Raw genomic sequence first — 18374 nt, 5'->3', positions numbered from 1 at the left:
CTGCAACCCCCCCAACCTACTGTCTCCTTCCCCACCATCCTGTAGCATGTAAGCCCGAAAGGGCAGGGACCTCTCTTCCCTCTATATCTGTCTGTGATTGTTACTTTGTTTACTGTAAGTGATATCTGTAACTTGTATGTAACCCCTTCTCATGTACAGCACCATGGAACCAATGGCGCTATATAAATAAATAATCCCAAAACTCAGGGTTAATTCACTGAATAAACATGACTATAAAACATATCACATATCCTGCAGCAGTGAGATATACTAAGTAGAACGCCATTTATTGCAATCTATTGCCCAATTATGGTTTCGAGAAAAACTTAAAAATTAAAAAATCAGGCACTTTTTTTTTATCAGTGGAATCTATAATAACAAATGCCCTAAGCAGCTTCCGGTTGTAACAACTTCCGTCCAGTTGTAACCGGTGACGTCACCGCACACACGCACATGTTAACCCTCAACACACCACACCGCCTCAACACACACTCCTCCCACCTTTCACCTCCACTCACTCTTTCACTCCACATACGTTCCTTTCTCTCACTCCGTTTCTCATACTCACACCGTCATCGTCGCTGCCCCGACGTCTTCCTCCGCCGCCGCGATCCTGGATCCAGACGTTCTCCAGGCCGCCGACATGTTCTTGCGGCGACGCCATCTTGGATTTCGTGAAATCCCGCGAGATTCAAGATGGCGTCGCCGCAAGAACATGTTGCTGGCGTGGACGACTCGGGATCCAAAAAGATGGCGTCGGTGAAATCTCGCGAGATTACGCCAACGCCATTTTGGATCCCGATGTCGTCCACGCCGGCGACATGTTCTTGCGGTGACGCCATTTTGGATCGGCGAAATCCCGCGATAGTCAAGATGGCGTCGCCGCAAGAACATGTCGCCGGCGAGGACGACGTCGGGATCCAAAATGGCGTCGGCGAAAACTCACGAGATTTCGCCGACGCCATTTTGGATCCCGACGTCGTCCACGCCGGCGACATGTTCTTCCGGCGACGCTATCTTGACTATCGCGGGATTTCACGATACTCAAGATGGCGTCGCCGCAAGAACATGTCGCCGGCGTGGACAACGTCTGGATTCAGGATGGCACCGGCGGAAGAAGATGTCGGGGATCGTGGAGCAGCGGCGATGACGGCGTGAGTATGAGAGACGGAGTGAGAGAAGGGGTCGTATGTGGAGTGAAAGAGTGAGTGGAGATGGTGAAAGGTGAGAGGAGTGTGTGTGTTGAGGGTTAACATGGCAAGAGGTGTGATGCTATCGCATCCTCCCGATGCGATAGCATCGGGCCATAATCTAGTTAAAAAGAAAAGCCACAATACTACCTCCACTGATCAGACGTTGTACCTATTCCAAATCTCCTTTTTGGGACAACACTCGTCTCAGATTATTTGTTCCTCTTTTAACACACAGGAAATACTACTCAGCCAATCATTGGCTGGGGCGGGGCATCAATTTTGATAGTGATTGGCTGAGTGGGCATTTCCTGTTAGCAAAACCATACAGGGATTTAAAGAACAGTAGGGACCCTGGAAGGGCTGGAATGGGCGCAGTGAATGATCGATTGAGGTGAGGTAAGCACTGTTTTTTTAAATATGTTGGGAGTCTTTGGGAAAAAAAAAAAGATCAGCTTGATATCTTGATATATTTAATTAGCTTTAATATCTTTTTTATATTTTTACTAAAATATATTTAATATTAATATATTAAATTACATAGTTACATAGGTTGAAAAAAGACTCAGGACCATCAAGTTCAACCTTTCCCCACCAATTCTACATTATTTTGTCAACAAATTATCTATAACTCACAATGTTATGTGTACTGAGGAAATCATCCAGTCCTTTTTAAAAAAAAAAAAAAAAAGCATAGTCATAGTTTCTGCCATTCTCTTGTGGTCGGCATTCCACATTCGTACTGCTCTAACTGTTAAGAATCCTTTGTTACTTCTCTTCCGGAATTGCCTTTCTTCCCACCAGTAATAAGTGCCCCCTAGTCCTCTGTAAGATCTTTGGGAGGTTTAAATCCTGTGCCAGTGCATAGTACTGACCACATATGCATTTAGGTATATAAACTTTTCCAACCTAATGTTATAAGATAGCCCCTCTATCAAATGTACTAATCTTTGAACTGACTAACTTCTGAATTTCCATTTTAAAATGTGAAGCCAAAAACTGGATCCCATATTCTAGATGTGGCCTCACCAGTGAATTATAAAAAGGTAACAATACGTTGGGATCCCGGGATTTTCTCTCTCTTTTTATACACCCTATAATCTTGTTTGCTTTTGCGGCTGCTGCTTGACATTGAGTACTGCTCAGCTTACATGTAACCATAATACCCAAGTCCCTTCTCCTGTTCTGTAGTCCCGAGTATACTCCCATTCAGTGTATATGCAGCAATAATATCACTCCATCTTAGGTGCATTACTCTACATTTATCTACCGTCCCACATCACTTGCTCATACCTTTAATACACTTTCACTTTTTTGTGGCCAAACTCTTCTCTAGTTGCAATAGGCCCAAGACTAATGACTGGGCATCTCTGATCTAAAGCCCTCCATGCACAACAGACCGTGTGGTCGACAGTTGACGTTGTTCACCAGACAGCTTTCTCTCCAAACTTTCCACACAAGGACGCTCGGCTCAGAGGTCTCTTGTGGTAGCTAATCTCAAGGAGAACAAAGGGATTGGCAGTCCAAAATCGGACATGCTATGACATTCTCTCCCCCTTCATGATCTGTCTGGAAGATTCGAGTGGCCCCATAAACAGACTGTTGGACGATCCTGCCGATATCAGTAGGTTTGGCTGATGTTAGGTGCTAGAGACTCCTTGAAGAGTTGACAATGTTGAGACATATGAATCTTAATGATTGAATCTAGTAGAAGTTGTCCGACACTCCGACTGCCATAGACTACACCTGCACTTAACAATAAACTCCAGTTCTACCAGTAGTGATTCTCCACATTATCCCAGTGCTGTATAAGGCATATCACAACGGTACGCTTAGGGGTTAAGAAACCCTTTGAAGGTTGAACTTCCAGCTTGATTAACTGTAAAACTCATCTGGTGGGAACTGCATTATTACACGGTGATCACTCCGGAGGATATTAAATAAATAGCTCAATCCGGAAAAGCAGTATCAAAAGTTTTAATGCAGCAGCTGTGTCTAGGGATAAAGAATCCGCCGCTTTATGGAACTTGGGCCCATTAATGTAATTGTAAAGAAAACCCTTTTTATAGCGTGTTAAATGATTGCTTTATTTGTTTTTGCATTTCGTACCACTAGAAAATATTGATTCCTTTTCATTCCCAAGGGGCTTGTAAAGACGGTGCTGTCAACTTCTCCCAACATTAACGGGAATAATGAGAAATCCATAGAAAACGGAAACTGGACGGACAGAGCCGTCTGCTTGACCGGAACACCTTAAGCTGTGGTGCCGGGGTCCATCTCCTGCTCGCTGTAATGTAAAAGGCATCCGGGTGCGCTAATCAAAGCCCTGAAAGCCATTAAATGGTTCAGGCTTCTCAGCTGCACGTTCAGTCGAGACAACTCTTCATGTCCTCCTTGTTTATTAAAAATGAAGATTTCTAGTAATTATAGGGAGAGAAGGAGCAGTCGAAATAGGACCCCGATACTAAAGGAGGCATATAGGCCCCTCCACTATAAAAAAAAACAGAACAATAGGGCTGTGTTCTCAAGTTGTGTTCCCAAAGCTTGTTTTTTGCTGCGATTGTCCAAAAGTAAAATTTTGCAGCATTTTCGGAAACAAAAAATGTATTGGCATTCCATTGTGTGAACAAGGCCAAAGTCCATGTTCTCACATGAAAAAAAAATGCTTTTTTCCGCACCTAAGTACACAAAAAAATGAAATCTTACAATCTTGACATTAGTCACTAGGCCTTAGACTAGAATCACACTTCCTGTTCTGGACAGGAAGTGACAGTCAAGTCTACGGCCTAGTGAAGTGACCAATGTGAAGATTGCAAGGTTTCATTTTTTTTTTCATATGGATAGTGATATTAATTTAAAAAACAAATATCGAAAAAAAAAACATTTAACAAAAAAATTTGATGTAAAAAAGATCTTATTTTCCGATGGCACAATCTCTCTAAGGCCGGGATCACACATGCGAGAAACTCGGATGAGTCTAGCATCCTCATACCCGACACTGCCGCTGGCACTCTGAAGCGGAGCGTGCGGCTGCATAGAAATACATGCAACCGCACGCTCCGCTCCTGAGTGCTGGTGGCAGTGCCGGGTATTAAAATGCGAGACTCGTCCGAGTTTCTCGCATATGTGATCCCGGCCTAATATTGTGCACCAATGATACCACAAAAATTTGATAGAAAAATTTAAAGTGGTAGTCTAATTATATGAAGTCAGAGTAGTGGGGAACTAAATGCTCGGACCCTCACATATCATCAGTACGAGGGTCCTGTGCCTTGCTTAAAACAACTTATTATAACCCAGAACACACTTTTTAACTTGGCACTGAGGTTAGGAACATATGAGCATTGGTCAATACTAGATGCAGAACAATAAGATCGGCATATGAGATGGCACTACACCTTTTTTTGGTCTACCGGGACAAAATGTTAATGCCAGTTGTGGTTCTATTCCTACTCTTCTATTTAACAGCGTATGTTTATTGGTCATTTATATTGTGATTTTTTTAACACATAGCAAAACCAGTGCATCTCAACAAAAAAATTCCAACAAAGGAAGCAACCGAATGTGACTCATGATATACACCATCAGTGCTGTCCATAACCAATGCCAAAAAAAGCATGGTGACCAGTACAATACAGAATTATAGAACATGGGAGGAAGTGACTACCAAATGAAGGGGCACACCACCCACTAATTAAAGGAAAAATACACTTGTTTTTGTTACTTGTTATAACCACAATCACTTAAAGGTTACTTGAGCCCACAAGAATGTGTAATATATGAAGCTGAAGGAACATATGCCCATATGGGAAATTCTTAAGTCTTTACTAACAGCTTCTAATTATCTGGGCACATCTCCTAGGGGGCATGTAACCTCCCCAAATAATGGACTGTGATGGGAAGTACTTACGTGGCACGGTCACTCCATAGTGCTGGGTGTCGCTGATGAGGACTTTTCTCTTAAGTTCATTTAAGCCAACCCCAACAGGTCCTACAATATAAAATACGCTATTAGGATACAACAAATTAGAACAGTATGTCCTAAACATATACATATTCTGACTGATTGTCATAAAATAAATTTGTTTAATCTCGAACCTAGTTATTGAAAAAGGGTCAAGCTTAGCAGACAACACCATATGTTGCGAAATCTTCATATTAGCAAGGTGAGCACGGGTTTCTTAAATACAAATAATACTCGAAAATGTAATCAAATTGATTTTTTTTTTGTAACCAGTTCTCTGCTTGTTAGTAAACATATATGAGGCTTCTGCTCCTTGAAAAAGCCACCTGGCGAAACGCACATCAGATTCCTGGAGGGTATTATCCTCTGTATATATGGTATGTCTGTTTGTTTGATACTTATTAGGGTTCTCTTATACCTAATCTATTCACTTGGAATTTTTGCATATATACACACAATGATCCTGTTGCTAGATCTAGATTTATAATTTTGCTTTGGGAAGACAACACTGTCAATTTCATTGTACCCAATCTCTATACGTTTCACTATGAAACTTCCTCCATGTAGTATGGCCCCCCCTTTTTTAAACATCTTTTTAATTATTTTATCTTGATGTACTAGTAAAATTAGTTTTGGTTTGTGGTTATTCAGGTATGTTGGTAGAATGTAATATTTGCATGTTGAATATCCAGATATGAAATGTTAACTTTCCCGTTAACGTTCAGGTCGGAAGGCCGTATTCAGACTGTGATACAATGATAACAAAAAGCAAAAAACACAAATATCCTGAACTAAAAAGTAAAAAATATACTGCAAATAATGCATAAAGGTAGTAATAATAATAAGGGTATTTAGTAAACATTGTTTTTTATTCATTTCATTGTGCATTCAGTGCATATATGGGTGTGACCGCCCTTTTTCTGAGCTGGGAAAGCCATCCAGTCTGGCCTAAGCTGTTACTAGTGGTTCAGCCGCTCGATCCTTATTCACATTCACGTCACTTGGCAAGTGAAAAGGTTTTAAATACTAGAGTAGGGACTGTCCCACAAGGGTTGCCGTGACGTGGCGGGATGGCTTGTGCATTATTTTGATCAAAATTATGTTTACTAAATACCCTTATTATTATTACTACCTTTATGCATTATTTGCAGCATATTTTTTACTTTTTAGTTCAGGATATTTGTGTTTTTTGCTTTTTGTTTTCTCTGGTTAATGGTCATGTGTTAATATGCACTTACATTGTGCATACACATTAACTTACTTTCTCAGTTCAGATTTGTTTTTTATTTGTGATACAATGATGTATGAAACCATTTTTCATTGTGGCTGTATTAAATCTCTCTGCGTCTTTCAACGAACCCTCTAACCACATGGTGAGGGCAAAATGGTTATTATAGGGATCAGAGCAACCCAGCTTTAACCCCTTCCCGACATGGCCCGTTTCCGTTTTTTTCCTCCACTTTCCCCAGAGCCACAGCATTTATATTGTTATGTCCACATAGACTTATCTTGGCTTGTTTTTTTACAGGACAAATTGTACTTTTGAATGACATCATTTCGTTCATCACATACTAGAAAATGGAAACAAAATTACAAAGTGCAGTGAAATTGTGAACCCCCCCCCCCTTTCCCCCGTAATTTTGACATTGATTTTTGGGAATTGTTTTTTTGCAGCGTACATTATGTGGTAAAAATGACCTCGCAATAGAATTCTGCTCACCAGTAAGACTATGGCAATACCATACATGTCCAGTTTTATTATTTTAGTGGTGAACCCCCACAGAATTTTGAAAAAAAAAAAATATGGGGTTGTGTCCCCATTTTTCGTGACCTGCAATTTTTCAGTCCATGGAGCAGTGTTGATGGCTTTTTTTTGTGGGGAGAAAACATTTTATGGATACCATTTTGGGATAAATGTGATGCTTTGATCACTCGTTACAGCATTTTTTTGTGGTATTGCTGTGACTAAAAAAATGTAATTTTGGTGCTTTAACTTTTTCTGCTTACGGAGTTTACCAATAAGGTTAATTATTTTAATATCTTACCAGATCAGACTTCTGAACTCGGCAATATCATGTATGAATATTTTTTATTATTTTTATTGGGGTGATTTGAACATGTTTTATTTTTTTCATACTTTTTTTTTTTTTACTTTTCATTGTACTTTTTAGTCCCCTTAGGGGACTTGAACATGCGTTCGTCTAATCGCTTGTAGTATATACAGCAATACCACAGTGTTGCTGCATATATCAAAAATCATGAGATTGTACGGAGGGAGAGGGAAATTTCGAAATTGTTTTATTATATGGTTGGAACGTGCCGATTAAATTTTCCTCCTCCTCTACAGTAAAAATCATGGTCTCCTTTGAAGCCCAGCCACCTGCAGTTGTTGGAGGCAGGTCCTGGCTTTAACACACAACTTTTACCTAGTGGTAGTTGTCCACTCCATTCACCCACTACTGACTTTTTCCCATAAATGGACGAATTGTGATGGCAAATGAACTGAGTCAGTATATCTCAAATGGCAGGACATGTGCGGTGTTCTTGCTATAGTGTGGTTCATAACTATCAAAAAAGGTCCAAAGATGAACAATTGATGAACCCGAAGACTGGGAGACCAGGATTCATTGATGAGCATAAGGAACAAAGCCTAGCCGGTCTTGTCTGATACCACCCTGTGCATTAGAGCACAATGTATATGTTGATGTACGGCTGCAGACTGGACAGTTCTCCTGCTAACCCTTGCCCAGATTGGCACTTGAGCACCAGAACGCATTCATGGGTTGATAAATTACTTTTTCTTTTGCTTCTCGGGGACAGTAGAGTATGTTCATCACTTAGTTGGAGGATGCTTTTTAGGTAAAGAAGAAAAGCTGGCAGTGGTGGTGGAGTGATGTCCTGAGCAATGTTCTGCATCGTTTCTTGTATTATAGATACAAAATTGTATAAAAAATACGGCAGAAGGTCCTCAATGAGGTATACCACATCTATCATCCCTCACCAAATCTTCCGGTAAGTATACAGCCATGTTTGGCCCAATAATGTCAAAGGCAGAGGATGTGCTGGAGGCATAATTTAACAAGAATGTTGAAAGTGACTCATGTGAAGAATGTAAGAACTTAATCGGCTCAGACATATTTACACAATTAGGGGGTCTGCAGCGAAAATGAACATATTAGGGTGGTTTCACATTTGCGTTTACGGCCACAGCGTCGGCCTGTGCACGGCCGCTGCTAAGCCCTGCCCCCTGCCGTGCCTCCGCCAGTAGCTCCGCCTTCGGACGCAAGACGCTGCATGCGTTCTGCGTCCCCTATCTTTAGCACTGGGGACGCAGGCCGTGCGCAGGTATGCGTTTGGCGGCGCATGCGTCCTTTTGACGCTGCGCCGAGCGCACCAAATTGCAACCTGTTGCGTTTGGAGCTGGTCGGCGCAGCGTCAAAAGGACGCATGCGCCGCCAAACGCATACCTGCGCACAGCCTGCGTCCCCAGTGCTAAAGATAGGGGACGCATGCAGCGTCATGCGTCCGTAGGCGGAGCTACTGGCGGAGGCACGGCAGCGGGCGGGGCTTAGCGGCAGCTGTGCGCAGGCCGACGCTGTGGCCTTAAACGCAAATGTGAAACCACCCTTAGTACCAGGCAGCGCTGTTTAAATATGATTTCATTGTTTCAGGAACATTTTGATGGAATCTGTGTTGCTCCCTTAAAATGCTTTTATAATGGCAGAACACAGAACGAAACAGATTTTTCTAATCAATTTTTAAAACTCTGCTACTCTTAAAATTCTATTTTTAAGAGGGATCCAGAGCTCGGAATTTTGTGCTCGGCAGCTATATATTTCCAGATACCATTTCTGTAATTTAAAAAAAAAAGTAGAATCCAAGGCTCTGCATTCATGCCATTAACCAAAAATTTCAGAAAATCATGGAATGCTGCAGATATTATTAGACGTATGTTGGAGATGCTTCCAATTCAACATGTTACTTCGAAACAACAAAACAATAAATGACATATATTCCTAGGCTGCAAACGGTGAAAGCAAATCAGTAATGTTCATGTTATCTTAGTTTCTTGGTCCTTTTGTGAGTGGAGCATAAAGAGATTTAATTATATGTAAGCCAACCAAAAATTAACCAGAGGAGATCTAATCAATCAATTATTAAGGACTAGAGATGATTGGATTTTTTGAAACTCTAATTCGAAAAAAAAAACTTTTTTTTTTTTTTTTTAGAAAAAGTCTGATTTGTGGAGAATAAATTTGTTGTATTTCACAGATACTCCGATTGCCCTGAAAAGATTTGTACAACACTTGAGGTCTACTAGGGTCGTATTAAAACCCATTTCTAATCTCTTTCATGCAAACACATCCTAAGTAATGGATGATAACCTGATAGTAAAAAAGGCCCATTTAATAACAGAGCACTGACACTTATTTTTTTATCATTAAAAAATGGTTCAAACATTATACTTGTTATTCATTTGTGAAGAAGCAAACTTAAGCTGTCTCAATCTAATGGTTCTTTCACGCATCCTGACATTTCCAGTACCAGAGAAAACAGTACTGGAGTACCGTGTGTGTAATACTTGTGGTATACGTGTGGTAACCATGTGCAGCATCACATGTACCGGCGCCTGTGAAGCAGCAGTACTGTTTAAGCTGTTCCCCAGCGCCGCGTGCTGAAGACAGCGCTCATCATTTGCCCATGTTGCGATCAGAGCTAGCAGGGGAGAATGTTGAGTTATATTTAACAGATAAGAGCGAGAGCAGGCGGCGACTGATGAGAGTATTCATCAGCCGCCTGCGCTATGAACATAAAAAATGGCGTGGATTCCGCTCTATTTTTGATAACCAGCCAGGCAAAACTGACAGCTGCAGGCTGCAACCCTCAGCTGTCAGCTTGTGCAAGGCTGGTTATCGAGAACAGAGATAGTAAGAGAAAGTCAAAATAACATTACAACTTTAAACAGTGTTTGTTTTTTAGCGATTTTCAAAAACTGCAGCAAAAATGTTGCCGGAATATTAGAATGGAGATTAAAAATAGTGAGTGCTGACAGCACAGTAGTGTAGAAGATTATAGTCTTCCTCAGTCAGATTTTAGTCCAGTCTCTAAGTGCTGCAAGACAACGGTGCTAACCACTGAGCCACCATGCTTTCCAATTACTGTAGTAGACTATAAAAATTCCATACAGATCAAAATAATGTAACATTTCTGGCAGATGGACTATATAACACTTTAACTTAGAGCATTGAAAAGTTTGCCAGTTAATATACAGATGAAACTTCACTAAGGAATTCACCATAGATCACCACATTCATCAATCACACGTAAGAGGCACTCACGCCGGACAGACAACTGACAGGGTATCTAGATGGACACCAGCTGAGTAAGGAGGAGGATCCTGATTGAGAAATCAGCAGGTAGCTAACATAGGAGGGTAATATGTGACCTCCCATGAGTCGACAGACACACGCTACATTATTTACAGAGGCCAGAGAGAACCCCGAGACTTCAGGTGGACAAGATGACAGCTGCTCTGGATATTTGTGAAAAGGAAGAGATTCAATGGAAAGCAAAATAAAATGCATAATCCAACACAGCTGCCAGACCACTTTGAAGTAGACTAGGCGAAGAGCGTGACATCATAGTAGACCTCTCGTTTCTGGCGTGGAGCTATGTGTGCTCAAACAGAAACCGAGTAAAGTAAAATATGAGACGGTCCAACATATGTGTTATACAAGTACTTCTATGATAAATGTAATTTTCGCTATATCTTTCAAAGTATATTATTGTCTCAATGTCTGGAATAAGTAAAAACAAAGTTTTAATGGGATATGTTCCTTGGGGGATTGCCACGAGGACAACTTATGCTCTGTGATCTAGTGATATTACAAGGTCTAATATGTCCATCTTGTTCCTTATAAATGATCAGGACTCAATAAATTACAACATACAATATACAGCCATTGTAGCAGGAGCTGCCTGTGTCATGGAGGAGGAAGGGAAATACTGCTACAGACTATCACGCTATATATATATATATATATATATATATATATATATATATATATATATATATATATATATATATATATACGTAGCCTATAAGAAAAAAGTTAACTAAAAAAATTAATGTTGGTGCTCACACAGACCAGTAATCCAGAATCAATGAGGGCTAGGTTTCCTTATTTTTAATTTCATGGGTCAGTGCTACACGGCAAAGTGTAATCCCTTTCAAAAATATCATCCTCCATTGTCTTCCTTGACTGATAATACACCAAGCATAGGAAAGTGCGGTCAGTAAGCATAATTTTTCTATATCTTCCCTCCATCACGTAACCTTAATCATGACCACTACCAGCTGGATACAGTCCATTCCTCGCGCGGTTGGGGCCTCCTAGTAACTGGAAGAAGTTTGGACTCTCCCAGATTTTCCTCTATGGCTTTCACTCCTGAGTTCTGCCTTTAATAAAATAAAGTATTGGCAAATTTTCTATTAATCGATGTAAAGCCCATGTTATTTCATTAATCTAAAATCCCGTTTGCTTGACTTTCACAGTGAATACATAAGAGTAGTCTCATGGATTTCACATCCTAATAAATTAGCAATAGATGAAAAACCAGGACCACAAAAATGACTTCATTTTATGTGAATTTCTTTTATTATTATTTGTAAAGTCCTTTCCAACGATGTCTACGTCAGTCATTGGATGCGTTCTCCGAAAAGCCTAACATTACTCAACTAGTACGTAGTAGATTCCGGCTCGTGCTTTAAGGTGTCTTTGTTCCAGACACCTTAAGGTCTTCTTATCGTGATGGAGCACCGGACAAGATCGTCGGAAATAAGAAGTATCACTGTGGAACGTTTCGAGAACAAAGACGATCTATTTTACTAATATCAAATAATTTTGTAAGCCAAGAGTTCGCGAGGAGGCAGAAAGCTCGGCTCCGTTTAATAAGTTCACGTGTTTGGATAAGTTGTGTTAGAAAACATCTGGCCGCGATTCAGAAGACACTTTTTAGTAGCTTGTAAAATGTCTCGCAACACTGGAAGGTGTCTTATGGAAACGAGGATAATTAGTATGTGGAGGCCTGACTTTCCTCAGCCCTGCTGCTTAAAAAGAAGGACACGTAAATATTTTGTGCTTCAGAGGTGGAGAGACCACTATAAATTCTAAGTACTTGTGATTGAAGAATTGTGGGGCTTCTAATCTCCTCAGCCTCCAGTCACTGTAAGAACGGTGCAGACCTCCACGTAAAGAATTACAGGCTTGGAGCTAATCCTGCAGGCAGCTATCCCTCTTAATTCACGCTCAGATTGTGTGTCAGTAAGAACTAAACTCCGGGACGTGTTTTGGCCAAAAGGAACAAATTGCAACCAAATGAGGCTTTTTCCAAAAGATCTTTATAAAGACACATGAGTCTGGGTTTAGCACCTTAGAACGGAGATGGCCAGCAATCTGGACGCGGTACCCAAAATTGTGAAATAAAAGGACTAGTTTAAACAAAAGAAAAATGAAATCGAAGCGCTCTGTCTTATTCACACTACTATGGACACAATGTAACACCTACGCAATAGATTTGCTATGCTCCAGTGTAAATGTCAAACTTCGGTTTGTGAAACAGTAAATCTCACCCAACGTGGCAAACCCGCTACTTATAAAAATATATAGATCTCCACTAGTCAATTTAATTAACACTTTAGGGACTGAATGTTCTGCAGACAGATGAAAAATCAAATCAAGGATATGTGTGCATATACGGTCAAAAAAATGTATGCATTATGGCAATTATGCTCGGGCAGAGAAGCTTAGCTCATTGATTGGCTACAGCGTTATTGAAAAATGACAATTTTCACAATGACTACTAGACCTTATGCTACTTATATTTTCTGTTTTGTACAGATGACTTTTCAGCAGTCTCACTAACATTACAGACAGATTTACAATGACAGGTAATAATTCTAAACACAGTGGATAAGTGGATCCACCATTCACAATAGGCAATGGTCACAGCTCACCTCCTCTTCCTCCATTAACTACTTTTGCCCAGTTTAGAGCAAGCTCAGATTTTTCTACAAAATAAGTAAGAGTCAGAGTCAGTCTTTTAATGCTAATGTTCAAGTAGCAGCCTGTTATTAGGCTTAGTGGCCTACATGAAATTTTTTTTTAATATAGTAATATAAAAAAATAAAAAAAATTACCCCCCCCCCCAAAAAAAAAAACCCCAAAAATTTCATAATCTTTTTATGACTCAGTTAGGCTGCGGACTTCCTTCGTGAAGCTCCACCCACTGCCGCGCCTCCTCCGGTCAGCTCCGCCTCCATTGGCATGCGGCCTGTGTACCACATGCCAACGAGGGGGAGCTGACCGGAGGAGGCGCGGCAGTTGGCGGAGCTTCATGGAGGAAGTCCGCAGCCCTCCGCTGCTCCTCCATACGCTAGTGTGAAACTAGCTGTAGAGAGGTTTTACCATAAACATGCTGATCGTTGCATTCTATCATTTTATGGTAGAATTCATTTGATTGTTAAAACACCACATGTAGGACATATTAACAGTACAAAGATTGAGGTGTGTCAAGCTTATGTTTTTACGGACCTCACTGTATGATCCAGAGAAAACCCAAGTTACACCCACAGGGCAATTGTAGCCAATCGGGTGGGTGAAAAATAATCTTTTCTTTTGCCAAAAAAATCTAATAACTCTGTCTGAAAAGTGAGTAACCCAAACCACTAATAGCTTCAGTTGAGGGATACTTTAATTTGAATCTTATAATTTACGGGGGTCGCTCCTCCGAACTCTGTATTGAGTCACCTGACGGCCTTTTTGCATCAACATCGGGTGGGTCTACATAGACTATCCGAGCCGGCTTTTTCTTCTAGGATGGAATGTGATGGCTGCAACCCGTCATGCCCCCACTGGATATAGATGCGCGAAAAGTGGAAGAGCAGCACTAGTCCGGAAAGGGAGTATAGGTTTATTGGATCTTGTACCGGTGGAGAACCTTTTACCAGTGGGTGCCATGTCCTGCTGGTGAGCAGCAGCAAAAATACAAAAGTCTGGAGGAATGGTTCGGCACAACCAGCGTGTAAAATGAAAATCCCTTTATTCAAAATCCATTAAGACAAGTCGATCCATGGTGGAAATATTAAAACTGATTCGTTTCTGGGGTATCAATCGCCTTTAATCATAGTTATAAAAGTCAGAATCATGGGAGTCTTGTTTTAAACATATACGAACCAATCACATAAAAGAACGATTAATTGGTTCCATAACTACATAGAGTTCCAACCTGTTCGACGGCCACAGATCATACAATTTCCAGTCGAACTTGTCCAAGTGATCATGTCCCCATCATCCACAGATGCTTCTAGTAAAATATGAGTGGAGTCACTTCCCGCAGAGAAGACATACTTGGTTTGATTAGACTTCACCTTCCAGGGAGGGCTACCTCCGAACAGAATATCAAGATGATAACATCCATATTTTTCTCTGCGGGCATTAGAAAAATGAACGAAGGTGATCTAATAATGTGTGTAAGGTGTTCATCTCATTCCAGTACCAGCGAAACGCTCTCTTCTATCAGTCTGAGGGTCGGTGAAACCAGACTATATTTCTTCAGCTGCAGCAAATTCTATAATAAATGGGTTGAAGCCTTTACTGTGGAAGCTGCAGGGAACACTTTGCCGGAGCCGCGTCGTTTTAAGTGGCTGAACCCATTAGAATAAACACTCCGGATAACACAAATCCAGTGTTCACAGCTCCTTTTTCAACAATATCTTTGCTTTGCATGGGCTAACTGAAATAGTAAGAAAACACATCTGATCTCAGTATAAACACAGCGACTGCGTGCAGGCTCAGAAGCTGAAGCCAGTTTTGCAAGTATTTAACACGTATGTCTTAAATCTCATTCTCTTCCTTTAGAGCTACCCTTAACCTCCTTCATGGTCCACTGGGAGAACTTTTAACTGAAGAACTTCACAACCATAACCTCTGTGTTAAATACATAATTCACGGGAGAATGGCAGCACAGAACACACAATGCCAGACTTATTCTAAAGTGATATTGATTAAACGGCTGTGTCTGGTTACGTAGAGCCTTAATATGGGAGAAAAACTACACACCGGTTACTGTGTGGATTCATAGTTCATGACTTTGGCCAATGAAATGAATACAAACATGCCCAGATCATCAATGATGGGGGGGGGGGGGTAAAAAAAATAGGACTAAAGCCGACGCACCAAAACAGATGCGGTCCAGCCAAGTAGAGTCTTGGGGAAGAAGGCTATGCTCTACCGGCTAATACATGATATCCTTTATTGGAAGGACAACAGGATGAAATTAACCAGACTGCCGAGTCTAATATAAAAGCGACAGGATTTGGTGGAGAAAAACGTTGTTAAAGGCGTTATCCAGGACTATTTTTTCTTTTCCTATGGGCCTAAAAAAAACATGCATGTAGTTTCTAACTACCGGCTTGTTCTACCCGGCGTCGGCACAAAAGTGGTCACTGACTGCTCTTGCCAGTGATTCAGCTGTTCAACATTGACAGAGCAGCACTTCCTCTTGCAGGCTGCTCTGTCGATAGGTCGTGACTGCTGACGCCATGCTGACTGACAGCTGGCTCCCTGTAGTTAGGCAGCAGAGATTCAGCTTTCAATCAGCATGACGTCGGCAGTCACGTCACGTCAACACAGCAGAGCAGAAGAAAGTCGCTGCTCTGTCGACATGATGTCAACGAAAGCTACTGAATTGCTGGCAGGAGCGGCCTTTGACCACGCTGTGCTTGTCAACGAATATATTTACCCTAAAACCATCACATTCAGCATCATTTCAGGAATCAGTTTAAGAAAAGGCTTCTTTAGAAAACATGCATAAATTTGATGCATAAGGAAAAAAAGTTAGGAAGTAGCATGAGCTACTTGTAGAAGAGTCCAGTAACCGATGCTTGTATTTTATGGGGTCATGCAATCATGACATTACAAGAAAGCTCCAGTTGCGTAGTGAAGCATGGTGCAATGGCCTCCACATTACTGTGCACTGCGCATGCACCGGATGCCACTGGAGTTGACTTATGTCAGAAGTGTATGACTACGAAAGAGACCGGTACCACCCCCATGACTCTTCCTAGATTGTGCGAGCAATTTTATAACATTTTATTGCCTTTCTACTCAAACGTTCATTCAACCGACTTAGGTGGTGAGAAAGTTATTACGATTACATTGGCGAAAGTTTTCGTCTGTAATTTTTAATGACGGGCTCCCTTTAAAAGCATAATTTTCCCTTATTTTGTAGATTTATATATTATCCTGCATATATTAAAAAGAAAAAAAACTTTTGGAACTTTGCTTTTAAGAGTTTATGCAACAACACAAGAACAATAAAATACTCGCAGGGACCAACGTAGCTTACAAGAAGCGAATTATGTGGACTGTACAGAAAAAACAAGAGTTGATCCCGACAGACTTCATTGACACTCTAGATGTTGTCCTTCATGGATGATTGAGCATGAAGAAAAATGTATGAAGTGCTCCCAACCTCTGTCTACAGCTCCACTACTGTAAACATGAAGAGTCCCCGGAGCCCGTGTACAGATCGTACCACCAGAGTGTGAACACGGAGATAATCGGGGAGCATATGGTAGTCACAGGTAGAGAAGGATTTGTAACATACATTGGGGGCATTCTTTGGACTTTGTGATAATTCCTTGTAGAATAATCATGTTCTAGCAGAACACTAAAGAATCACGTAAAATAACACATCACGTCGGGCTAAGAAAAAGAATAACAATTCCGAAAACAGAAGTAAAGTTAAGTCCTGTTTCACACATCCGTTTTTTGGCGTCCGCCAAAGTGTGAAAAAACGGATCCATTTCTGTTTTGCCACAAACAGATGTTAACGGATCCGCTTTAGCCACTAATGCAAGTCTATGGGAAAAAAAACGGATCCGCCAAAAAAAATGGCTTCCTAGGGTGCAGAATCGAGATTATCATCTCCCCGATATTTTTTTTTCGCTTACATTTCTGCATATATAACCACGATTATATCTGCGTATATAATTGTAACACAATACTTGAATGTTTATAAATATTTGACACAAAAATGGAATGAAACAGTTACAGCCAATTACTTATAGACATCATTATATTGATATTCTGTATGTCAGTGCGCTGCTTTCATTTTTTTTTTTTTTTTTTTTTTTTTTTTTTTTATTCCTTTCTTATAACCATAACTTTTTTTATTTTTCTGTTGAGAAAGCCTTATGATAGGACGAGCTGCATCTTTATAACATCATGCTCCTGGGGTACATATAATGTATTGAAAAACTTTTTTGTCGGGGGGGGGGGGGGTTTATTTTTACATTTTGCTAAATGTTGAGGATTTTTTTTACATTTCTTTATTACAGTTTTCCCTATTTGGTATAAATTACATGGAATCTTTATTCTGCGAGTGACTGTGATCAAGATGATGCCAAGCATATATAGTTTTTTTTAAGTTTTATTTCTTTGAACCATAACCTTTCCTTTCTAAATTTGCTTTTCATGCATTATTATTTTAAGATCAGACATATTTTTAAAGAATGGAGCTCTTTGGAGGGCTAATAAATGGTATGAACAATAAAAAACTTTGGCTTGTCATTTTTTCTGTAAACTTTTCATTGCAACAGCGTTCACTTTATACGTTTGAGACTGATTACGTAGGATGATGGCTATTTGTGTGTACTTATTTATTTGTATTTATTTGATAATTTTTCTTCTTCAAGCAGTTACATTTTTCAATATTTTTTTTTTAATTTTTTCTTTAGTCTCGCAAGGGGACTTGAATTTCTATGAGTCTAATCACTCATGTCATACGGTTGAATACTTCTATAGTCAAGAGTAAGGCTGGGGTCACACTAACCGGCGCAAAATACGGTCCGTAGTTTACAGGCATAATACGGATGAATGACCCCTAAATAGTGCTCCGTAGGTCATCCGTAAGCAAGGTGTGGTTGCGTATTTTGCGCATGTCTGCATCCGTATGTAATCCGTATGGCGAGATTTTCTCGCCGCCTTGCAAAATGGACATATAATGGAGCCCTATGACAGGGTTTCTAACAGAAACGAAATAATAGATATAGACACATAGAATGCATATATATACACATACATATATATATATATATATATATATATATATATATATATATATATACATACACACACACACACGTCATTGTGACA

The 18374-nt window shown here is 40.4% G+C and overlaps 1 protein-coding gene across 6 annotated transcripts in view; it reads right to left on the bottom strand.

Moving 5' to 3' along the window:
- Positions 1 to 18374, bottom strand: part of MPP7 (MAGUK p55 scaffold protein 7) — a 434998-nt gene that overhangs the window by 52606 nt on the left and 364018 nt on the right. For all 6 annotated transcript variants that reach the window (XM_073581723.1, XM_073581726.1, XM_073581725.1 and 3 more), the window contains one exon: positions 5101 to 5181. In XM_073581723.1, coding sequence (XP_073437824.1) covers positions 5101 to 5181 — 81 coding nt within the window. The remainder of the gene's footprint in view (positions 1 to 5100; positions 5182 to 18374) is intronic.

Source organism: Dendrobates tinctorius, unplaced genomic scaffold (genome assembly GCF_039654945.1).
Source record: "Dendrobates tinctorius isolate UK_male_01 unplaced genomic scaffold, ASM3965494v1 ptg000070l, whole genome shotgun sequence".
NCBI lineage: Eukaryota > Metazoa > Chordata > Amphibia > Anura > Dendrobatidae > Dendrobates > Dendrobates tinctorius.
The sequence above is the reverse complement of the archived record's forward strand: the minus strand, read 5'-3'. Positions and strand labels throughout refer to the sequence as shown.